A 25,719-nucleotide genomic window follows, 5' to 3' on the forward strand; every position below is an offset into this window, starting at 1 on the left:
AGGAGTGGCATTCTTCTCCCTATTAAGGACCAACACCCTACCACCTGGCCTGAAGATGATGCAGAGGCCTCTCCCCTGCAGGACAACTTGTTCTCCCTCAGGATCTTCCTTTACTTCCCCTCCTGGCAACTAGGGCAGTATGAAGGGTTAAATCCTAACATAGTTCTGCCAAGGATGTGCTAGGCCTGCTGAAGACAGAAAGGCACTACAGCCTAAATAAACTACAGGGCACAGCTGCCATGTCCTGGCAGGTGATGGAAGAGTGCACATGGGACTGGATTCTAGGGTAACAGGATCAAGGGGCAGTATAGGACATACACCTGGATAAGAGGGAGTCTGTCAATATGTAGATGCCCTCCCAGGATACTGGGTTTTACATGCTGCAAGACCCCTAAAGTGGTGTGGACACACTGCTCACACTGCTACAACAGCTCCTAAAAGCATGGGAAAAGCAATGGCCCACCTTAAGTATGGGAGAAATACCTGGATTGTTCTGGAAGACAGAGGAAAGTAGGGATTAAAATGCCCACAAACTGGGCATAGTAGAGTGGATATACTGTGCAGGACCAGAACTAGATGACTCTGTCCTGCAGAGGCCTGGAAACCACAGCATTTACCAAGACAATCAGTTTTTACATGTAAATCTATAAGATTCCAACACACACTGTAAGAAAAACACTTAAGTCCTGACTGGTGTGGTTCAGTTGGTTGAGTGTCATTTTGTGAAGCAAAGGGTCACTGGTGTGATTCCCAGTCAGGGCACATGTCTGGGTTGCAGGTTAGTCCTGTCAGGGTGCATGAAAGACAACCAACTGACGTTTCTCTCTCATATCAATGTTTCTCTCCCTGTCTTTCTACCTCCCCTCCCCGCTCTCTAAAAATAAATAAATAAAATCTTAAGCCCTGGTTGGTGTGGCTCAGTGGATTGAGTGCCAGCCTGCAAACCAAAAGGTCACTGATTCAATTCCTGGTTGGGGCACATGCCTGGGTTGTAGGCCAGGTCCCCACTTGGCAGCGTGAGAGAGACAACCAATAGATGCATCTCTCTCACATCAATATACTCTCCTTTTCTTTTTCACTTCCTTTTCTTTCTCTAAAAATAAATAAAGTCTTTTATTAAAAAATCTTTAAAAAGCTGGTGAATACCTAAGGCTCCACCCCTTACTACATAACAGGCATATAGAGACAAAAAAAATGGCCCAAATGAAAGAACAGATCAAAGCTCCAGAAAAAATACAACTAAGTGATGAAGAGATAGCCAATCTATCAGATGCACAGCTTGAAACACTGGTAATTGGGATTACAGTGTTCTGTTCTCACAGAAATGATTGAGTATGGTCACAAAATAGAGAAAAAAGTGAAGGTTATGAAAAGCAAAATGAAGGAAAATGTACATGGAACCAACAGTGACAGGAAGGAAACTGGGACTCAAATCAACAGTTTGGACCAGAAGGAAGAAATAAACACTCAACAGAACAGAGTAAAAAAACCAGAATTCAAAAAAATGAGGAAAGGCTTAGGAACCTCTGGAACAACTTTATATGTTCCAACATCCGAATCATAGGAGTGCCAGAAGGAGAAGAGGAAGAGCAAGAAATTGAAAACTTATTTGAACAAATAATGAAGGAGACTTCCCCAGTCTGGCAAAGGAAATAAGACTTTCAGAAAGTCCAGGAAGCTCAGAGAGTCCCAAAGACTCTCTGAGAAGTTGGACCCAAGGAAGCCCACACCAAGGTACATCATAATTACATTAGCCAAGATTAAAGATAAGGAAAGAATCTTAAAAGAAAGAAGGGAAAAGGAGAGAGTTACCTACAAAGGAGTTCCCATAAGACTATCCAGCTGATTTCTCAAAATAAACCCTGCAGGAAAGAAGGGGCTGGAAAGAAGTATTCAAAGTCACAAAAATCAAGGACCTATATCCAAGATTACTTTATTCAGCAAAGCTATCATTTAGAATGGAAAGGCAGATAAAGTGCTTCCCAGATAAGGTGAAGTTAAAAGAGTTCACCATCACCAAGCCCTTATTATGTGAAATGTTAAAGGGACTTACTTAAGAAAAAGAAGATAAAAAATATGAACAGTAAAATGACAACAAACTCACAACTATTAACTGAACCTAAAAAAATACAAAAACATAAACTAATCAAACAACTAGAACAGGAACAGAATTACAGAAATGGAGATCACATGGAGGGTTATCAGTGGGGGAGTGGGAGGGGGAGAGAGGGGGGAAAGGTACAGGGAATAAGTAGCATAAATGGTAAGTAGAAAATAGACAGGGGGATCTTAAGAATAGTATGGGAAATGGAGAAGCCAAAGGACTTGTAAAACCCATGGGCATGAACTAAAGGGGAGGAATGTGGGTAGGATGCAGTGTGCAGGGTGGAGGGGAATAAAGGAGGTAAATGGGACAACTATAATAGCATAATCAATAAAATATATTAAAAATAAAAATCTTTAAAAAAAGAAAAACACTTAAGGAAAAATATTTCATTTGGGGAAATTCATGTAAGAGTTAAAGATGAATAAATTAACACAGTGATCATCCATTTATTCATCACTAACATACTTGTTTAACAAATACTTGAGAGTCTGCACATACCAAGTGCTGGGTGCTGGGGCTTCAGTGGAGAAGCCAAAGTTCTGGCCTGACCAAAGTCCCCAGGTAGTGGGGACGGTATGCCTACTGTCCTAAGGCTATCATTCACTGCTTTCCCCAACTCTGGGAGCTTGGACTACTGGGTTCAACTTTCCAACTGACAAAGTTGAGGCTCAAAAGAGTAAAAAACTCAAGCCAAGTTTCAAACCAGCTGTTTCCTGAGTCCTATTCCCTTTCCAACTTCACATCAGCTCAGATCTCATACTTTGCTGTTTCATTATTCCTCACCTTTTTTGTCAAGTAAACTCATGCATTAATGTAGGTGAGTGGCCTTAAGCTTGTCTGGAACACTGAGGCAAAAGGGACAGAGAAAGAGAAATACTTAGAGGAGAGGTGAGATGTGGCAAAAAATCTAGACATAAGGAGCAAAATAATCAAGGTAGCAAAGAGGATTTAGCAGAAGAGAAATGAAGATGAATTTATATTTATTCCAACTCCAGATTTATAGAATCTTAGGTATTAACAGCAATTTTCCAACTGGCATGTACAGAGGGTCTCTTGTTAAGATCCGTTTGATGAAATACTTTTTTAAGAATTATTTTGGCTTTTCCGCCTGCTCCCCCCTCCCCTAGATCGCTGCTCTGGCTGCACCGCGCCCACTAGAGCTCCAGGCTCCTGCTCAGCCAGCGCCGCTGTCGTGTTCTTCCAGCTGACATCATGATCATCTACCAGGACCTCATCAGTCATGATGAGATGTTCTCCAATATCTACAAGATCCGCGAGGTCGCAGACGGGCTGTGTTTGGAGGTAGAGGAAAGGATGGTCAGTAGGACAGAGGGTAACATCGATGACTCGGTTAGATGACTCGGTTATTGGTGGAAACGCCTCTGCTGAAGGCCTGGAGGGCGAAGGAACGGAAAGCACTGTAATCACTGGTGTTGATATTGTTATGAACCATCATTTGCCGGAAACCAGCTTCACGAAAGAGGCTTACAAGAAGTACATCAAAGATTACATGAAATCAATCAAAGGGAAACTCGAAGAACGGAGACCAGAAAGAGTAAAACCTTTTATGACAGGGGCTGCAGAACAAATCAAGCACATCCTCGCTAATTTCAAAAACTACCAGTTCTTTATTGGTGAAAACATGAATCCAGATGGCATGGTTGCTCTGCTGGACTACCGGAAGGATGGTGTGCGCCCATATATGATTTTCTGTAAGGATGGTTTAGAAATGGAAAAATGTTAACAAATTTGGCGATTTGGATCTGTCACCTATCATCATAACTGGCTGCTGCTTTTCATCCACACACCAGGACTAGGACAAATGGGACTGATGTTACCTTGAGTTCATCATTTATTTTGACCTTGATTTATATGGAGCGGAGGCATTGTTTTTAAGAAAAACATGTCGTGTAGGTTGTCTAAAAATAAAATGCATTTAAACTTAAAAAAAAAGAATTATTTTGGTTGCTAGCTAAACTGATTTTTAGAACTAAAACACTATTTTTAGTAGCTTAATTATAGGTTTTTGCATAGCGGTAGGTGCTATTTTAGAATAACTTAATATATAGTATATTTAAATTTCATTGCTTTAAAAAGTGCCTGGCAGTGACTAAGTGTACACGGGGGGCAGGAAGCAATAGAGTATTTTATGACATTTGGCACCAGCATATCATCACTATTAAAAGCTACGCTAAGTGAAATGAAGGAAAACGCAAAGGGAACCAATAGTGATGGGAAGAAAACTGGGACTCAAATCAACGGAGTGGACCAGAAGGAAGAAAGAAACAACCAAACAGAAAAGAATGAAGAAACAAGAATTCAAAAAAAATGAGGAGAGGCTTAGGAACCTCCAGGACATCTTTAAACGTTCCAACATCCGAATTATAGGGGTACCAGAAAGGGAAGAGGAAGAGCAACAAGTGGAAAAGTTATTTGAACAAATAATAAAGGAGAACTACCCCAATCTGACAAAAGAAATAGACTTCCAGGAAGTCCAGGAAGCTCAGAGAGTTCCAACGAAGTTGGACCCAAGGAGGAACACACCAAGGCACATCATAATTACATTAGCTAAGATAAAAATGAAAGAGAGAATCCTAGAAGCAGCAAGAGATAAGGAGACAGAAACCTACAAAGGCGTTCCCATCAGACTGTCAGCTGATTTCTCAAAAGAGACCTTATAGGCAAGAAGGGGATGGAAAGAAGTATTCCAAGTCATGAAAGGCAAGGACCTACATCCCAGATTGCTATATCCAGCAAAGCTTTCATTTAGAATGGAAGGGCAGATAAACTGCTTCTCGGTTATTGGTGGAAACGCCTCTGTTGAAGGCCCGGAGGGCGAAGGAACGGAACCTTCTCAATAAGGTCAAGTTAAAGTAATTCATCATCACCAAGCCCTTATTATAAGAACTGTTGAAGGGACTTATCTAAGAAAAAGAAGTTAAAAACATGTACAGTAAAATGACAGCAAACTGACAATTATTAACAACCACACCTAAAACAAAAACAAAAACAAACTAAGCAAACAACCAGAACAGGAACAGAACCACAGAAATGGAGATCACATGGAGGGTTAGCAACAGGGGAGTGGGAGGAGGAGAGAAGGGGAAAGCTACAGAGAATAAGTAGCATAGATGGTAGGTAGAAAATAGACAGGGGGAGGGCAAGAATAGTACGGGAAATGTAGAAGCTAAAGAACTCATGACACATGGACATGAACTACAGGGGGGGAATATGGGTGGGATACAGTGTGCAGAGTGGAGGAGAATGAAGGGGGAAATGGGACAACTGTAACAGCAAAATCAATAAAATATATTTTAAGAAAAAGAATGTCTGATAGACAAATGTATGGTCTTCATCCATTTGATGAAGGCACGCACACGTGCCTTTCTCCAGCAAACACTTATTGAAAGTGCACTTGGTCCCAGGCCCAATGCTAATTACAACGGTAAGTAAGATACATTTCCCCTCTGCTAGAATCTCACAAATAGGACAACACGATGGAGTAAGTGTAATGATGGAGGAGACAAAGAAGATAGAGCAGGGGTGGGAAAGCAGGGTAGGCTCCTGTGTATGTGTGATCTGAAATAGAGTTAAACAAATACACATAGTGATCATGGAGAACCTTAAGACATTTGATTTTGGTGGACTATCATGTGAGAGGTGAAAAAGTTAATCAGTGAGCCTAGGCAAGCAGGCAGGCTGCAGCCAAAAACCTAACAATTAACATCTACCAAGTGCTCGCACCGTGCCAGATGCTATCCTAAGCATTTTATTTTGTCTCATTTAATTCATCTACTGTCCTACGCTAAGAAGTAAGTACTATTTTTTCATCCCCATATTACAGACAAAAAAACTAAGGCACAGGTTGGTCGAGCAGCTTGCCCAAGTTCTCACAGTAAGTGGGACCGGGATCTGAACACAGGCAGGCTTCCTCTTGAGTCTATGCTTCTAAACTGCTAAACCACGCCTCTCTGGTGGTGGGGACTTATCAGACATGCATTTTGTAGCAGGATAGCAAAATGATTGAATTGCATACCAATACTCTGCATACAAATCAAACATTCTGTGGATGAAAAGGGGGGTCTGTAATAAATCTAACCGAAAATAACCTCAGAAGGCGATCTGATTATAAATTCTTAACTGGGATAGTCATAGTGAGTAGTCATGCCTGAGGCCTATAACTTCCCTAGTAGAAGGTTATCTTTGCCTTAAGCAAACACTGTTTTTGTGTGTGTGTGTTAAAGCACCTTTGAAATGCCTCATTTTCAGACTCCTCAAAAGCTGAACCACTCTCAAGAGAGCATATAGTCTTAACTATCCTGTTATACAATCATACAGATTTCCCTGCCTTGCTTTCTAACCTTTCTTAATTTCAAATGTATAAAAGAAACTGCAAAATATCATTTGGAGGAGCATTTTTCTCAGTCTGTTGAGATCTTGCTTCCAGGAGTGTCTTCTGTTTGGCACAAATAAACTCTAATAAACTCATAAAAATTCTCTACAGGCTTGGATGTTCTTACTTTGACAATTTTAATGACTCCACAGACTTTAAATTTTAAAAGGAACTAAAACAAGCAGAGCAATCAGTGCCCAGAGAGTCACCCTCTCCAAATAGAATGCACCGGGGACCAAGTCAGGAGCATCACTGACCGGCTAGGTTCATCAGAATTCTCCCATGTGAGATTAGCTAGCAAGAGAAGATAAATACCTAGTCTGTTTGGCTGTTACATTTCTCTCTATAAATGAAGAAAGATGAATTGTGAATCCTTGCCTAGGATTCCTCAGAGGGGACTGCCAACATCAAAATACTATCACTTTGTGAGGTCTCGTGCAAACTACCACCTCCTCACACGTCATGTCTGGCAGCACTCATCTGCAAAGAGCAAACGTTGATTTTCAGGTCTAAGAATGACAATTACAGAATTAAGTAACTTACCAGCTCAATGAGCCTCCTGCCTGCTCCTCTTCCTCAGGGTTCCCGAGTCACACATGTTGACATAAGAAACATCCAAATCTGTAGAGAATTTTTATAAGAGTTTATGTGAGTAAACTGACAACATTGCTGGGAAACAGGATCTTAAATGCTCTGGAAAATGATAGTTTTGCAGTTTCTTTTATACATTCAGAATTAAAGAAGGAGCATAAGAAAGAGTACATGAAGCCCTGGCTGGCGTAGCTCAGTGGATTGAGCGCGGGCTGGGAACCAAAGTGTCCCAGGTTCGATTCCCAGCCAGGGTACATGCCTGGGTTGCAGGCCATAACCCCCAGCAACCGCACATTGACGTTTCTCTCTCTCTCTCTATCTCCCTCCCTTCCCTCTCTAAAAATAAATAAATAAAATCTTAAAAAAAAAAAAGAAAAGAAAGAGTACATGAAGGTAGAAAGGAGAAAGCAAGGTACAGGATAGTTAATAAGATTATCATTATTATTATTTTAAAATTTACTTTTAGAGAGGGTGGAAGAGAGGGAGACAAAAATTGACCAGCTGCCTCTCTCACACCCCCAGCTGGGGACCTGACCTGCAACCCAGGCATGTGCCCGCAGGAAATCCAACTGGCAGCCTTTGAGTTCTCAGGTGAGTGCTCAGTCCACTAAACCATACCAGCCAGGGCCCAAATTATTTATTTGCTTTCTCGAGGGTGGTTACAACTTATGCATAGTTTATGGTTGACACCTAGATGGAAAAGGATGATGGACAGGGCTTGCTTAAGGCAAAGATAAAACTTTTACTAAAGAAGTTATATGCCTAGGATGTGACTACCCACCATGACCTGCTCAGTTATGATTTATGATCAGATCACCCTGTGAGGTTACTTATCAGATTCAAATCTGGACTTATCAGATTTATTATAGAGCCCCCTCTTTTTTTTTTTTTTTTGGCCACATAGGAGGTCCCACCAGAAGAGAGAAACCTGGGGAACAGATGTATAACTGGGGTGTCTGGCCCAGCAGGCCCAGGCACCAGGCCCCCAGATGCCAGGTGCCACCCCTGTATACACAGCCCCTCCCTCTCCCTCTTTTCTCTACTCCCCATTTGGCTCAAAACTGAGCAGGGATATTTCTCATATATGTCTTTCTAAAAACCTTTGTAAATTTCTATGGAAAGTAATTTTGCCCTTGTTCTCAACACAGGGCATTGAATTCACAACCTCACTTCCTTTTGCCCCAACTACTTCCCACCTCAATCCCATCTGATACTTCTACACAACAGATATGAGAGAGCCCAATTCTTTTCCTCTTTTCATGTGAAGTCTTTGGAAGCAGGGACCAAACATTATCTCCTAACATTACATATATATATATATATATATATATATATATATATAAAGTTATTTAAAATTCTATACATGGTTTCTCATCTATTCTATTTAGTAGTATAGGGGTTTGTTGTTCTATGTGTAATAATGGTTAACGTCAATTGAGTATTTACTAAATGACAAGCATTTTGCATGGATTTTCTCATTCAATTCTCATAACCACTCTATGAAGTTGATATAATTTGCATCCTTTTACAGATCAGAAAACTAAATATAGAGAGGTTAGATAACTTATTCAAGATTACATAGATAGTAAGAGGCACTCGGTCCTAATCTAGAATTTAACCAGTGTGCCACATTGCTTTCCTAGGATGTTTTGTTCCTGATTCCTTTTATCTATTGTTTTAAATCCCTGGTGTGTTTAATGCTTGGTCTGAAAGGTAGGCCTGGCCAAACAACGGCTAACCATGACCCAGGTATGACCAACAGATCCATCTCAAGCCAGAGGGCAGCAATCTGGAGCAAAGGCCTGACTCCCTTCCTCCAGGGCCCACAAGCTGTTTTCAACCCGGGCGTGACTATCCTGCTATACTCCCCATTGCTGCACGCCTGACAAGAATGAGTCCAAAGGAAATATTGGCAAGCTGAGCTCGTTTGTAGAATCCATTTTTCCCATTTTATACAAGGCGAATTATGCTCAAGGACACAGAATGAAGTAGCTCCAGTTCACAGTCACTGGGTTTACCGCTGTGAGCACAGGACTTTGCTTCATTCTCAAAGCTGGTAAACACAAATCAGCCCTTTACAAAGAAACAACGAATCTGAGGTCTGAGCCACCAAAAAAAAAATCAGAGATAACCCCAGAATACCCTGACAGACCCGGGAGAGGGCGTTCCGGTCCTCGCCCAGCCCCGCCCCGCCCCGCCCCACCCCACCCCACCCCACCCCACCCACCCTCCACTCTCGGGTTCCAGACCCCGCCCCTCAAAGATCGCAGCGAATCCGGGAGCAGCGGCCCCAAAGCGCATGCTTGCCCTTCCTTCCTGCTGGCCGAGTTCCCGCCGGCAGTGACGTGCTCCGCCCCGCAACCGCGGGATTCAAACTCCCGGAAGCGGCGTAGTCTCCGGAGTTGTCGCTGGGCAGACGCGAGTTCAGTTTTTCACCTCAGGTGCTGGCAGCCTGCTGGGAGGCGAACTCGGAGGTTGGCGAGGGGAAGCCAGGTGCCTCAGCCCCGAGACAGGGCCGGACCGAGCGGGAGGCGGGATCACTGAGCAGATCACGTCCTTTGGGACTCAATCTCTGCCCGCCTGATTTAAGCCGGTGTTTCCTGCCACCGGGCTGGGCGCCTCACGACCGTTGTGGTTTCGATTCCTCCTTTCAGCTTTGCGGTGGGTATTATCGTCCTCTTACAGACGGCGCAGTGAGACCAGGTGACTTGGGCAAGGTCTTTCCTTAGTTGAGCATTTTGCTGATTAACAAGCATTTCCGTGTCTTGAGAGACAGAGAGATAAAGTGCCTCTTTTTGCAGTTTTATTTTGCCTGTCTGCCTCCCCCGTGAAGTCTTTATGTGAGGGCTTTGTAAGATTTGCCTCCACTTGTAGATGATGCAGCCTGTAATCGATGCCTTGTGCAGTTTGCTGGATTAATTGAAATGTTTCTTTGGCCACCTCCTGTCCGCACATCTGCAAGTTATTGGTGAGCACCTGCTCTTAGGCACTGTGGGTGACAAGAACAGTTCAAGGTTCGGCCCCCATTTCCTCTCCCACACCCTAGTGGTTTGGCCACACCATTTATTTTCATAGAAAAGTTCTCCTATTCAGCAAACGGGTTATTAGACCTTTTCAAACCTGAGCTTTGACCTTGTAAACTCATTTATAAACTATAATTGTTTCTATTTTTACAGATTCAGAGATGTCCTGCAGAAGTCCCAAAGATTTAATTAAAAGTAAATGGGGATCAAAGTCTAGTAGCTCCAAGTCAGAAACTGCATTAGAAAAAATTAGGGGAAAAACTGCAGCCTTACAAACATCAGTGGATGAAATCACAAGTGGAAGAGGAAAACTGACTGATCAAGAGAGACACAAGCTTTTGGAGGTAAATGACCTTAAAACCCTTTTGGTTGTAGTAAGCTTTATGGCAGGAGATGAGAACGTATTTCCCCACTAATGATATAACCTAGCTTTTCTGTTAGTTTACAAAATGTAAAAAATCAAATCTAATTTTTCAAAGGGTCAAATGGAGTTCAGATTTTAATATGAATGTTTAAAAATCTATTTTATTGTATGTATTGGCTGCTTTCCAAGTAATCTTTGTTTCCAGGTTCTTTTGAGATAAAATCATTACATATATTGACATTTTGCATTCTTTTAAACTGTAGTTCAGGTTTCCTAATTTTCACTTTGTTGTGCCATAGTCAGTAAAGCAGTTGGGATTTTATTAGAACTGGAAAGATTTAAAAGTTTAATCATTAATTTGATTTTAATATCTTTTATAATAGTACTTTTATTATGAAAGTTAGAAAATAAGTGACCTGTATTAAATAGCATCATTGGATTTGTTTAAATTCTATTTTATAGGCATATCATAAAACCAAATGACTTATTATTTTTAACAACACATATTGAGGTAGATACTTATTCAAGTATTGAAAAGTGATCTATCACCAATTCTTAGATATAAAGATTATTTTGCAATTCCATGAAGGAATCTGATAGTTCCCTGAAACATCTCTTTCCACTTCATTCCACTTTTGACAACCACTCGTTGTCAAATCTCTGCTCCTTCACGATCAATTGAAACTAAACTTCCTGTAACTTCTACCCATTTGTTCTAATCGTGCCCATTAAAGCTACACAGAACAAGTATGTTTTTAATGCAATTGACAACTTTTCACATATTGAAGAAAAACTTACTTCCTCTTACTTTTCTGTAGACCAACCCTATATTCTTCAGCTTTCTTGACTTCTAATCATCCTGGTCACTTTCCTGAATAGTTGGTGGTATGTTCATGTCTTTTCTGAACTCTGCATCCAGGAACGTTCACAATGGCAAACACAGGTGGAAATGGTGCCCTTACTTCCAGATGGCATGCTGTACTCCACAAAAACCTATCATCATCTTGGCTTTTTTTGTAACCACAGCATACTGCTGCATTCTCTTAAGCTTGTCGTTAACTGAAATCCCTCAGCATTTTCACACAACCATTCAACTCAATTTTCCCCACTTTATATTTGAACAATTGCTTTTCCCCTGATCCCATGCTGCCCCCCTCCACCGGCCGAATGCAAGTTTTTAGTTTTATGATGTTTTTACCTGGTTAGCATGTAAAGTCATTCTGCTACCTTGTTCTGTCATCTCCATTGGTGCTTTCTCCCTTATGCCAGCAGCAGTACAACAAGCATGCCTTCTTTATCTTCCAAGTACTTGAAAATGTTGAACATTCCTTTGAAGACCACCTTCTAGATTGGGTACCAAATCGTTTATTAGCAAAAAACAAGTTAATGAATGAATTTTTATCCAGGTGTAAATGTTCTGTAATTTTTAAGTTCTGTTGTTTCAAGTTCTTTAGTGAGCACACATCTCATATGACTGTGAGCTTTTGAGATTATTAGCACTGGTATGATGAAGGGATGATTATCAGATACTCATGTGAAAAAGCCAGCTTTTCTATAGCTTTCTCTCGCTACTCTTGACAAAGTTGGTTTCTCCTGAGTCTGTGTCGCATCCATTTTATTCATATCTTAACTACAGCCCTTAACCATATTGCATTAATGTGTTAGTTTACCTCCCTGAGCTCTCCCTGAGCTCTCTGAGCAGAAGACCTTGGCTTCATCATCTTTTTGGCCCTGGTATCTAGTACAGTGCTGATTTAATATATAGTAAATACTTCATAAATGTTTGTTGTAGTATATCATTTACTTTCACGTTTGACCTGGCTCTGCTCTAAGATTCTTCTTAGTTTATATCTAGAAAATTCAATTCCTTGAAGCTGAGAGGGAGAAGAATGCTTACCATCTCACAGAGAAGGACAAAGAGATACAGCGACTCAAAGACCAGCTGAAAACCAAATATAGCACTACTGTGCTGCTGGAACAGCTGGAGGAGAAAACAAAGGAAGGTGAAAGGAAGGAACAACTGTTGAAATCGTTGTCTGAAGAGACAGATCTAGTGAAAAAACAGCTGTCTACTACAACTGCAAGACTCGCTGAACTTGAAACCAAAGCAATTCATTCATCACAGGTACTAGTCATTTCTTTAAACCCAGATTTTTTCCCTTTCTGATGCAATAAAAACTTTTTAAGAAATAATTATGTGGGCTATCCACTTTTAATTTCTTTTAAAAAAATTTTATTTACTGATTTTTAAAAAGGTTTTATTTATTTTTTAGTAGGGAAGGGAGGGAGAAGGAGGGGATAGAAAGATTGATGTGTGAGAAAAACATCAATCAGATGTCTCTCACATGCCCCCAACCAGGAACCTGGCCTGCAGCCTAGGCATGTGCCCTGACTGGGAATCAAACCAGTGACCTTTCGGTTTGTAGGCTAGCACTTGTCCCACTGAGCTACACCAGCCATAAAAAAATGAATATATTTATTCATTTTTTTAGAGAGAGAAACATCAATTTGTTGTTCCATTTGTTGTTCCATGCATTTATTGTTGCTTCTTCTGTGTGCCCTGACTGGAGATTGAACCCCCAACCTTAGCATATTAGGTCAGTGTTCTAACCAACTGAGCTATCTGGCCAGGGCTTCACTATTAATTTCTATTTTAATCAGCATGTCTAATTGCTATAACAAACCACCTCCAAATCTCAGTCTTCTACAACAAATGTTTATTTTTCCCTCATGTCACAGTCTAGTGCAGGCTGGAGTGAGGAGGCTTTGCTCCCTAGAGTCATTCAGAGATCCAGATTATTTCTTTTCCCCCACCCTTCCCATCCCTTAATGGCAGAGTCTTCCATTAGAGGAAGATCCTCTTATACAGCTGTGAGCTAGAGAGAGCTTGTGGAGAACTGGGGAGGGTTTGGGGCCAGGCATGGTTTTGGCATATATCACTTCTGCCCATATTCCATTGGACAGAATTCAGTTTCAGGGCCTCACTAACCACAGGGAAGGCTGGGAAATGTTGTCTACAGTGTGCCCAGGGGAAAAAGGAAAGAGGTTTGGTGACCTATCTCTGTTATAGTTTCTACCTAGAGAACTAAATTCAGAGGGAGTAAGGGCTACATATTAGGGTGAGTATCTAGAGTACTTTGGAGAAAAAAAAATTTTTAATTTCCTTGCCAGCATTTACATAAGGACTGGAATACTGCTTTCTGTGAGTTTTGTTGGCCAGCCTAGATACCTAACTATCTAGTTCCCCTCTTTTTTTCCTTTATGAGAAAATGAAGGAAAAAAAGTTATGTTTTAAGTTCTACATAATCTATATGAACTAGTAATAATACTGTTACCAATATAAACATAATTCTTAGAAAACAGCTTTTACCTTCTGTTTGACAATTTACTATTTTCCAGATTTCATTTAAATAGCCCAGTTTTGTTTTGTCTCCTTTTCCGGTGATCCTGGGGTCCAGATGACCTCCAAGTCACATTAGATCTGAAATCTCACGGTTTCCAATCCTTTTAGGGCACTTCCAGAAAATCTTAATTCTGCTCTGGTACCCTTCACCTGGCATGAGGTTCACCGGCATGTATAAGGTCTGGATTTTGGGAAGCCCCTATGAAGTAGAATGAGGAAGCTTCTATTATTACATTTGTGATATTAACTAATACTGGTTTATTTACAGACTGAGACTACAAACTGCTTCAACTCATCAATGAATAATATTCATGAGACAGAACTACAGCTGAGAGATGTAAGTTCCTTTTCCTATTATTAAGTTATGGCTAAAGAGGACTAATTTCATTCCTAAATTTCATGGAATTTGACAGCATTGATGCTGTGAGTTGGAAAAAAACCTGTTGAGATACAGAACTGAGTGGTTTGAGATCATCTCTTTGGATGACTACCTTTAGTCTCCAGGTATTCAAGAGGACCAGTTCCTCTAATCATGGTCTCATTGGCTAGAAAGCCCTAGAAATCACCCATCACTACCAAATACCTCAATAACACCCTTCACTTAAATCTAATTTGCCCAGCTATTTTCTTATTATAATAGTTTGAAAAGGCAAAAACATTCTTTGTATACTCAGTACTTCATTTCTGTAGAATGTGATATGGAATTATTTTCAATATATGGTGAAGCCATATTATTGTACACTTATATCTTAAATGGATTGGTAGGTTCCATTGGGAATTAAGTTGAGGACACAGGACTACTAGTCACAGTGTATTTTTTCAAGTTTTAGGCTTAGATATACAAAGTATGAAATTCTTGATTTAATTATTACACCATTAGGTAAGTATTTTGATTCCAGAAATATTACTGGTATGTCTACCCTGACCTAAGTACGCTTTTAAGGTTCCTGTTTTATCTAGCAAGTGTACTTTGTGGTCTATTTGATCTTCAAAAGAAGAATTTAAATCTTCTTTTTAGTTGAGTGTCTGTATAGTGGGGTCCTATAGTGAGTACCCTTATCAAAATAATCAACTTAGCCACAACTAAAATAAAGAAGAAACATGGTTTTTTAAAGAACTATTAAATACATTTTTTGTCTGATATATCATCCCCAGGATCTAGAACAGTTGAAAGAATGACCAAATGGAATCTTATGTGAATTTTACTAGTGTCTCCTTTAGCAAAGTACCTGAAAATATATGCTATTTTCTTAAATTCATATGTAATTTTTAGGCTTTTCAGCGCTGCTTTAAATATAAACAAAAGTTACTTTTAGATCATGGTTCTTTTTATGAAATTCACTTAAAATGTTACATGCTTATACTCAGTTTTTTTTCTATCTTCCTAGATTATTAAAGGAATACATTGTACTTCTCTGCTCTGTTTACCTCAGTAAGGCTTTTAGACAAATGAAATAAAATTAACCTAACTCACCTTCAAATAGTGATGTAGATTGAGCAATGCCTTTCAAACTCCAAAGTACACATGAACCTAGGGGATCCTCATAAAATGCAGATTCTGATTTCCTTGGTCTGGGGTAGGACCTGAGATTCTGGACTTCCAACGAGCTCCGACTGCTGCTGCTGCTCTTGCTGATGGTTCAAAGGCCATCCTTTGAGAACCAACAACTTACCCCTAATAAGCAAGAAGTGGTTTTGCTCTGGTTGTCACTTTGCAATCTCTGAAGATCTTTAAGACAGGGAGGAAAATTGTAGTTGGAGCACTTAGGGAGCAGAATAGAGAACTCTCACTCCTGATAGTCCACACACTTTTACATTATTCAGCTTTTGAGAGCTCAGCAGTTCTAGTCCCATACTCCTCCTCAGTGTTCCCACAAAACTTCCTGTGGACATTTGCCTACCTATTTTAAGATCTGTTATGCTAAAAGAAGCCCTAAAATCCTATGTTTGCCTTCCGTAAGGCTAGTTGTATCACTCCGAAGCTACATTTAGGTCTGGCCAACATTTTGAAATAATTACGTTAATGATGTGAATGTTGTCTGGCATCAGCAACTTTTGAACTAAATGAAGCCAAAAGGCAGTTTTCATAGGCATGTCTTGTTCTTCATTTTTTAAAAAAAGTCTCATTTTCAAATACAGACTTTAGAGAAGACAAATAATTATTTTCAAATCTTTTACTTGGAAAAAATTCTAATTTATAGAAAAGTGACAAGAATGAAAATGGTACATAACACACCCACTTACCAAGTACACCAAATTCTATCATTATTAATGTTTTACCCTCCTCTGCACTCTCTTTCAGTCCCCACCCCCCACATGTACACTTTATTTTTATCTGAACCATTTGAGAGCAAATTGCATATGGATATACTTATATTTACGACTCTCGTATACTTTACACTTTGAGCCTATATACTTTAATTTTTATTCCTAAGAACAATGATATTCTCTTACATGACTAAAGTACAGATAGCAACTTCAATAAATTTAATATGGACCCTATCCATAGTCCAGTTGTCATTTGGCCTGCGTTTTTATTCCTCCAGTAGAGGCTAACATTTAGTCTAGGTTGAAATTTTTGTCTAAGGAACGTTTACTGGATCCTCTCCAACCCGGAGGAAGAGCTTTAGTAGCACTCCACAGGGCTTCACTTCTGCCCACACTTGCTCTGTGTTTTTACTGTAACTTGGGTGGAAATGTGAAAGCATGCCTAGCGAACCTGTAGATTCGGGCTTGTAGATAACAAGGCCGGAAGGGAAAGCTAATGCATTGATGACTCTAAAGAGCAAAACTAGTAATATCGACACTTACTGATAGCTATGAAACCCCTTTATTGATGCTATTAAAGAGAAGAATGCAGATGAACAGGGTCGGTGATAGAGGCCGGGTGTGAAGAAGTGTTTACTACTTTAAGGGACGTGGCCAATCACGTGACCTTTTAGAGTGGTGCCTCTTAAATCTTACATTAGCCCGCAGTTTTGTTTCTCACTGTGGAGTGATATATGGACAGTTTTCTTTAAAAGAAGAAAATCTGCATAACCATCCAATGCTAACTTAAATTATTTATATTAAAATATTTCTTAAATATGGAAAGGCTAAAATTTGGTATAAAATGAGGTATTTTTATTCTCAAATGTAGGATTTGTAAGTATTTGGATACGTGTGGGCTTTTTGAGTCATACAGTGCTACATCTCTTTATCAACTAAATTTGAGTATCCTATATAATGTAGACTGAACACACAGTATCTTTGTTTGATAAATGAACTTTAAAGTCATACGAGAAGAACAAATATAACTGCCTGATGGGGGCAGAGAGAAAAGTGGTCAAGTGGCTGGAGGGTCCTGGACTAGGTCTTTGATTCCAGAAGTTGCCTCTGTCTTCCTGATCCATTTCCTAGCTTTATGGAAAACAGACACTGGAAATCCCTCAAGCCCCACACCTAGAAGCTTTGCTCAGGAGTTTGCAGGATGTTTGTGAAAGGGGCCTAGCAAAGGTTGGAGGAACTCTCTAGTCTTAGAGTTTTCAGGTATATAGATCTTTTTGGAAATGCAGTTGAACTGCCTATGTCTTTAAAGAGTAGAAATTCTTACCTGAAGGAAGATGCCCTGATATACAACCAGAACCTTCCACTATATTTCTTACAACCTATCCCATCTCATCCCTGTACAGTGAGATGCCAGCTTGTGGAGAAAGGGAGCCCTCCTTTTACAATACACCTACAACAAGTGTAGGGTGATTCAAGAAGAATCGAACGCCTTGGAAAATATATTACAGTTTGTTTGTTTTACTTCACCATGTAAGGCTTCACCATGCAATGTGTGTTAACAACTTTGTGCTTGTACCAGCTCTTTCTGGCAGCCCTGAAGCCTATGAAGTTAGGCATCCTGGCTGCTATTTCAGTCACTGATAACAGTAAATTACAACAGGTCTGGGATGAATTATGACACCAGGGGAACATATGAAGAACTTGGGAGATTATAGAAATAGATATGATCATTTTATTACAAACGGTTTGTCAATGTAAGAAACATCCAAACCTGTAGAGAATTTTTATAATAGTTTATTTGAGCCAAACTGTTGACATGCCAAGAAGCAAGCTCTCACATCTACTGTGGATGACAGTTTTGTCCATAAATTAGGAACTAATGAGGGAATTCTTCTGTGAGCCTTAAGAATTTTTATGTACTAGAAAAGACTACATCACTTGGGCTTCCTTGCCCATTTTCAGATTTTGCTTTTTTAATTTCTATTTTGTTATTATTATAATAATGTTTATAATTGATTGTCATATACTTTCACATTGAGGCTCTAGAGAAAAATCAGCAATGGCTTGTTTATGATCAGCAGCGAGAGGTCTACGTAAAAGGACTTGTGGCAAAAATCCATGAGTTGCAACAGAAATTGGAATCGGCTGCTCACTCACTCCCACAGCAGACAAAAAAGAATGAATCAGAAGGTACTGGTATAAACATGGTCTTTTGGGATAGTTCTGCCTGACATTTTCCAAATTCTTCAATTTTAGATTTTATAGGTGTGTGGTAGAAAGTAAAATAAGCTACCTGGCCAGGTAGCTCAGTTGGTAAGAGCATTATCTCCATATATCAAGGTTGTGGGTTTGATCCCCCATCAGGGCACATACAAGAATCAACCAATGAATGCATAAATAAGCGAGGCAACAAATTTCTGTCTCTCCCCCCCCTTCTTTTTTCTAAAATCAATAAATTTTTAAAAAAATTTTTTTTAAAGAAAAGAGCAAGCCTTACTAAAAGGGAATTCTGAAAAAAATACCATTTTGGCCAGTCTGTTTTATTTCCCATTGTTTTCTGATAAAAGAAGGCAAAGGGCACCAGGGAAAGGGATCTCCAGCAGCTCCGAAGGCACATTACATTTTCTCCACTGTGCATGTCCTCCCCTCCTTCAAAGCGCTTCTCCAACTTTATTGGCCCCAGAGCTGCCTTGACACCAATTATCATATTAGTCCCAGGAGAAAGAATACATTTTATAGGTGACACTTCAATCATTTGAATCTCACCACAGAAGTGAGATGAAGTTTCTTGATAATAATGCTGGGGTTTTTTTTGGCCAAGTGCTTTGCAGTTTCCCTAACATTGCTCTCAGCTGAGTTTCACAAGAAATTCATCTGCTAGGGAGCAGATGAGACAGAGAGTCATTACTCATCTTACAGGTGACAATCTAGGGACAGAAGAGAAACCCCATGCAAATCACTCACTACATGCCTGAGCACCCTAACAGGAAGGAAGCCTTAAAGTACACAGATAGAAGGCTAAAGAAAGGTGAGCAAGGCTCTTGGGTGTTTAAAATGAAGCTAATTCTAGAAAGAAACTATAAAAGGAATGTGCCTGGAAATAACTCAAAGCTGTTTATCCCTAAGGGGACAAAGTTACTACTGTAATGCCTTTACAAGGTTACCAAACGTGAAAGTAGGATTTTAGTTATGGGCTAAGTCTAATTTTTTTGTTGGTAACATAGGGGTGTGCATGTGTGTTATCAAAGTAATAATCATTTGCTAAAATATTAATAGTACAGAAGGGTCCTGCTCCACCTTTCCCATCACATCCTGGTCTCTGTTTCATCCTATCAGGGCAGCTGCTGTTCACATTTCTGTTTTTTTAATGTTGGTAACGATTTCTTCTATCAGTAATGAGCTAGTATCCCTATTTGTTGATTTGTCTTCTTTAGACATTAGTGACTCTCCCTCTCCATAGAATAGTCATGTTACTATTTTTAGTCCTTTTAGTGTTGTAATTTCAAGCAATGTACCTGGACTTGTGTTTTTGTCCCGTCAAATATCAGACCTACCTCTTGACCCTTCATTTTGTAAGGTGAGGAAATAATGTGCCCTTGTTTATAGAGCCGGGTTTATCTTTATCTTTTCAGAAATATTACATATTTCATAAAGTGCATCTTGCCCTGCTGTGTTTGTCACAGGTTATCTTCAAGAAGAAAAGCAAAAACATTACCACTACCTCTTGGCAAGTGCAAAAAAAGATCTTGAGGTTGAACGTCAAACCATAACTCAGCTGAATTTTGAACTTAGTGAATTTCAAAGAAAATATGAAGAAACCCAGAAAGAAATTCAAGATTTAAATAAACTATTGTGTTCACAAAGAAAGGCAAATATACAACACCTGGAAGATGACAGGCATAAAACAGAGAAAATACAAAGGCTCCAGGATGAGAATGATACTGCCAGGAGAAGACTCGAAGCAGAGAAGACGAGGTCTGAAGAGCTCTTATCTCAGGTGAGCCCAACCAATAAGGTTTTCTGTGGTACCTAATGCAGATTTTTCATTGTACTTACTGTCAGGGACTACTTTAACCACTTGAGAACCAGCAAGGAACAAAACAATCCTGTCCCCTTTGTGGGTGTTCATACTTAGAATGGAAATAGGCCATAAACAAGAAACTAAAGAAAGTATCACCGGATAATCTGACAAAGAGGAACTGGGGGCCAGAGAAGGCCTCACAGAGGAAATGGTATTTGGACAAACACCTGATGACAAGAAGGGACCAGCATGGTGAGTGGCTCTTCAGCCAGAGGAGCTCACATACACTTTAAAGGCCCTGAGAGAGGAGGTAAGTATGTGTGAGAAGCCCAAAGATTTATAGAGAGGAATAAAGGCTGACTCATAGGCCTTGACCATGGCACTGTGCTTACGAGCCATTCCTGTGGCCCCTTCTGTGTTCTCACACTCCCAGCTTTACGCCAGGATGTTGAAGTCCCCAAGTCTGGATTTTGAGAACAGTAATTGGAGTCTATAGCTGGGCTATAGTCCAGGATGTGTGTGGCCTTAGGCAAATCCCCTAACTTCTCTGACCTGCAGGTTAATCATGTGTCAAATTAATAATTTCTTCTCACCTCACAGGGTTTTTGTGAGGGGCGATGAGAGAATGTAGAAGAGCTTTGTAAACCAAAGGGACCTGTTAGTGATTGCTACTGTTAGAACAGTAATTTTAAAAATCCTTAAAGTTGAGGGGGTGAGAAATAAACTATAACATGTGTCCTCTTAGTCTTCAGTACACTCACTTCTGCCTACAGGTGTAAGCAGTGATATTTGTGAAAGAATATGCAAAAATGGCTGAGAATTTTGCTCCAACTCTGTGGCCAAGGAAGCGAGGCCCTGCCAGCTATTAGCCTACTCGGAGATATTAGTAGATTAGATGGCAGAACCTCCAGAACAGTGGGTGTGGCCACTGCAGAGTTTGTGCTGTTCCTCGGCTTTCAGTCTATGCCTCCGGGAGCTCGCAGCCCTGGCAGCACTGCTCAGCTGCTGGCATTGATAGCCATCAGCCCCCAGCTGGAGTGACTCACTCAGACTAGCAGGTGGTGTTCTGGTTAGGGATGTGAGACTCGTGAGTGCTCATGCCTCCAGGTCAAGCGATAGAAAGGCTGGATGTGACCACACTGTGTCTGTTTACACCCTGCAGGTCCAGGTTCTTTACACGTCTCTGATAAAGCAGCAAGAGGAACAAACAAGGATAGCTCTGTTGGAACAACAGGTACTTGCTGGGGCTGCTTCTAAATCTGATATCACCCATTAGAAAATGGAATTTTCTCTCATGTTTACACTATTCTGTGAAGAGCCATTTGAAAGTTGTGAAAAATACTTTTTTTTAACTTTATCTGTGCTACCATATACTGCTGTTACTGTTGTTAGGCTAAAACAGATTCGCTGAGCTGAGGTGGCAATTTTCTTGAAGGGTATGTTCACTTTGGCAAATGTTATTCTTCCCCAACCAGCTTTTGTAGTTCTGACTCTAGCCTATCAGGGTCTCCTTAACAGGGCTGCCTCGTCACTTCAAGCAGAACTCAAAGAGATACCGTTTAGTCTGAGAACAGAGACCAGAGATCTTTAGTACATTCCAAACCTGGGAGCGGCCATCTCTTTCCCTTCTCTCCCTTCCACATCAAAAACAGTGCTGGGGGAGATACCTATACCTCAGACACTGGCTTTTTGCTCCTTGGATCAACCAAGTCCTCATCCATAAACTTCTTTTTTATTTTAATTTTTTAATTGAATTTATCGGGGTGATACTGATTCACCAAATCATACAGGTCTCAAGTGTACAACTCAATAAAACATCACCTGCACACTGCATTGTGCACTCACCACTGAAAGTCAAGCCCCTTTCCATCCCCGTTTATCCCTCCTTTACTGCTCCCACCTCCCCCACCCTCCCTTCCCTGCCAGAGCTGCCACCACACTGTTGTCCATGTCCATGTGTCATGCACATATACTTTTCCTTAATATCGTGCCCTTTTTTAACCCAGTCTCTCGAACCCTTTCCCCTCTGACAGCTATTGGTTTGTTCTGTGTATCTACACTTCTCTTTCTATTTTGTTTAATTATTCTGTTGGTAAAATCATATTTATCAGTATCTCACTGTGCTCAGTTGACTTCTTGCTCTGATAGTACAACAAATGTTTGCTTCTTGTGCTAATTTAAAAAATGCAAGTATCCAGTCACGAAAACTGGACAGTTTATACCAGCTGTAACTATCTTGTCCTGGGCATTTCTCCAGATTCAGGCATGTACTTTAGACTTCGAAAATGAAAAACTTGACCGTCAAAATATGCAGCATCAATTGCATGTAATTCTTACGGAGCTTCAAAAAGCAAGAAATCAAATAACACAGTTGGAATCCTTGGTGAGTCTAGAATGGTTAAAGGTTAAAGCTTATTTTCTTCTTTCTCTTTCTGCCTTCTTCCCATTTATATCTCCACCCAGTTCCTGCACTAGGAGGATATCACTTAAAGAACAGCTTAAAGAACACTTAAAGAATTCCTCAGTCAGCAGGCAGAACCCCTGCCCCATTTGAAGCAGCTGCCCTTTGAGCGTCAGTTCAGAGCACAGGAAGGGGTCATTATGTAGCTCTTGGTAATCATTACATTACCCGGGCCTAGGGTCATTCCCCACCCACCCTGGGCTGTGATTGGAGAGGCACGCAGAAGTGTCTGACCTGAGGGAGGCAAGGGAGGGAATTATAGTGTTCTATTTAAAAAGGAAGAAAGAAAGAAATGCTGTTTTTAGGGATAGTGGACTATTACTGTTAATACACTGTTTTAAACACATTGAGTTAAGCATTTTTTGTGGGTTACCCAGAACAAATAATCTTTTTTTTTTTTTTTGGAATTCATAATTATTTGTCTTCACTTTTTTTACCAAATTAATTGGGTGTGACATTGGTTAATAAAATTATATAGGTTTCAGGTGTACAATTCTATAATACATCATCTATATTTATTGTATTGTGTGGTCACCACTCCAAGTTCATTCTTCCATCACCTGTCTCCCCTCTTTACCTTCTTCTACCCCTCCCCCACCCCCACTTCTGATAATCACCATGCTATTGTCTGGGAACACATAGCCTTTAAAAACACAAACCTTTTATATAACACTGGTTCTCTGGGGAAGTGGTTTTTGACTTGCCTATTTTCATGTTGCTTTGGACCAGACCTGTTGGGGCCTGCGTTTGTGTGTGTGTATCCTGTAGCACATAGTTTACATATCATCCGGTACTGCAGAGTGTTTGCAGGTGATGAAATGTTACAAATAGAAGTACTCAGTTTTCAAAAAAGAAAAAAACAATTGTTTTAAAAATCATTTGTGACTTCTTTACATATATAAAGAAAATATATTTTTGGCTCTATCCTTTAGAGCATTACTGATTTTGACCATTTATAATATTTGAAATTAAAATTTATCATTCATTTCTGTTAATGACTATTTTTCAAAGTACAGGAAGCCGGAGGGCATACAAAAGAATCCATCCTTTTCCTGTACTTTGTTTCTGTTCCTATGGCCTATCATCTTCACAGGATGTTGTAAAATACTCATTTTTAAGCTTTATTCTAAGTTCCTCAGAAACATGAAAAAGGGAAGTCTCACAGGTATTATTACACAATTAGTCATTTCTGTGTTTAACTTGTTTGATCTGCTAAAATTCTGTGCTGCTCTTAATCCCATGTAGTTCTTTACTGCTGAAGTGCTCCTCTTACTCAAACTAGCAAATTCTGTCCTCCTTGCACACAGGCTGGCCTTTACATTTGGCTCTAAACATTTTAATAAAACCTACTCATTTCAACACCTGACCCCCGTTCTTCCTGGGTAATCTGGGCAATTTATAACACATCATATGTTAGCACCATAATACCCATGAGCAGAGATTCAAAAGAAAATCTGTCTGCAGGGCTGAAGCGGCTGGGCCATCTGTGGAGCAGGTACTACTTACATATAAATGGCATTCATATGACATTTATTTTTCAGAAGCAGCTTCCTGAATTTGCCTTCACAGAGCCATTAGTCACTTTCCAAGGAGAGACTGGAAACAAAGTAAAAGCTGCCTCACCAAAAAACCCCACAAATGCACTGAATGAAAGCCTGGTGGAGTGTCCCAAGTGCAGTGCCCAGTATCCAGCCACTGAACATCGAGACCTCCTTGTCCATGTTGAATACTGTTCAGAATAGCAACCTAATTGTTCTTTATTTTTGCCACAAGATTCAATACTGCATCTTACATCAGTAAATGAACATTTTGAATTCCTTATTTTACCTCTTATATAAGAAACTGCCTATCTACTTTGGAGACTCTGGTGCAGAAGTTTATCACTGTATTTTTTGGGCTGCTTTGCATTTTCCTTGACAGGGAATACCTCGCTGAGATGGTTCCCATTCAGGCTTCAGCGTGTGCTGAGACAACTGACATATTGCACTGTTAAAGTACTTGATAGAGGAAAGACAAGTTATTGTTTGTGGATTAAATCTACACACAGGCAAGCAAATATTTTGTGTGTTGTGGGTCTTTAAAAATCAGAGGTAATTAACCAAGTATCTTACTGTATGAGCACTTTTATCTAAGCACTTGATATACGTAAATAAATGTAGCTTCAATTGAGTCTGTTGTTAACAGATGGCAATACTTTAATTTCTTTCCTTATTATAGAGAGGTTATTAGACAAGCTGGGAATTTTCTTCATCTTTATTGCTGCTTACTGTTGAAACTGTAAACCTAGTAATGTTCTAAGCACAAAGTAGATTCTGCTGCAGGAATACTCCCAAGTCGCCACACACACAGTGTTTTCTGTCATGTTAACTGGTACTTTAAGTTGAATTTCAGTAGCACAGCATATTGGTCAGTTAAAATTGTTAAAATCTAGTGCTCCTGTTTTAATTTGCAGGTATTTTATTGACTATTTACTTACTTTTGGCACTCTTAAAGCTGGGCAATATTATGAGCAGGTACTTGCCTATCTGAAGATATATTTTTATACATGTGTATGTAAACCAAAAACATTTTTATTTCTCCAGGTTTTCTAAAATGCTTAACATTAGGCTACTGTTAGTAATATAAAGGAAGAAAAATAAAATTATTTAATAATTTTTGATATATATGTATATAAATGGGTATTCTAAGATTTCTACTCAGAGAGAAGTGCCAGAGAGTTACAGATTAACAGACAGTGGAAAATACGGTAGTTAAGGGTACACTGGAATCAAAAACTACATGAAGCACAGAAAAGTTAGGCAAAATACCCACAATCATTTTTTTTTTAAAGACGTTGTTGGGTTTCAAACTCCAAGCCAACTTCAACTCCCATGTTCTCTCCACCATGCCAGAAGCCCTTATGAATTCACACACAGTATACTGACTTAAGTGATATCAAACTGGAGTCGTGGGATGTGTATTGTGTTGGAAAGAAAAATGGCAGAACACACTACCTGGTCTATATTCCTCTGGTCTGAGAAGTTCTGCTTTTTCAAATCCCTCCACCTGTTCCATGGATCTTTGCCATGCCAGTTCTCTATCATCTTTA

General features: G+C 39.9%; 2 protein-coding genes across 3 annotated transcripts; both read left to right on the forward strand.

Annotated features, from left to right (window-relative positions):
• Positions 1 to 3,203: 3,203 nt before the first annotated feature.
• LOC114496551 (translationally-controlled tumor protein-like) lies at positions 3,204 to 4,060 on the forward strand. The gene is given in 2 exon segments (XM_036027004.1): positions 3,204 to 3,448; positions 3,450 to 4,060. Coding segments are annotated over 2 exon segments (531 nt in total). The 5' UTR covers positions 3,204 to 3,319; the 3' UTR covers positions 3,852 to 4,060.
• Positions 4,061 to 9,442: 5,382 nt separating this feature from the next.
• CEP55 (centrosomal protein 55) lies at positions 9,443 to 25,288 on the forward strand. Of its 2 annotated transcripts, XM_036027005.1 has the most exons (9): positions 9,445 to 9,752; positions 10,268 to 10,458; positions 12,334 to 12,603; positions 14,150 to 14,218; positions 18,189 to 18,339; positions 19,833 to 20,146; positions 21,333 to 21,404; positions 22,428 to 22,553; positions 24,173 to 24,800. In XM_036027005.1, the coding sequence occupies exons 2-9, from the start codon at positions 10,276 to 10,278 to the stop codon at positions 24,371 to 24,373; spliced, it is 1,386 nt and encodes a 461-aa protein (XP_035882898.1). In that variant the 5' UTR covers positions 9,445 to 9,752; positions 10,268 to 10,275; the 3' UTR covers positions 24,374 to 24,800. The 2 variants fall into 2 exon arrangements, with proteins under 2 accessions (XP_035882899.1, XP_035882898.1); XM_036027006.1 differs by lacking the exon at positions 22,428 to 22,553 and having other exon boundaries at positions 9,443 to 9,752; positions 24,173 to 25,288.
• The last annotated feature ends 431 nt before the right edge of the window (positions 25,289 to 25,719 follow it).

This window comes from Phyllostomus discolor, chromosome 5 (genome assembly GCF_004126475.2).
Source record: "Phyllostomus discolor isolate MPI-MPIP mPhyDis1 chromosome 5, mPhyDis1.pri.v3, whole genome shotgun sequence".
Lineage (NCBI taxonomy): Eukaryota > Metazoa > Chordata > Mammalia > Chiroptera > Phyllostomidae > Phyllostomus > Phyllostomus discolor.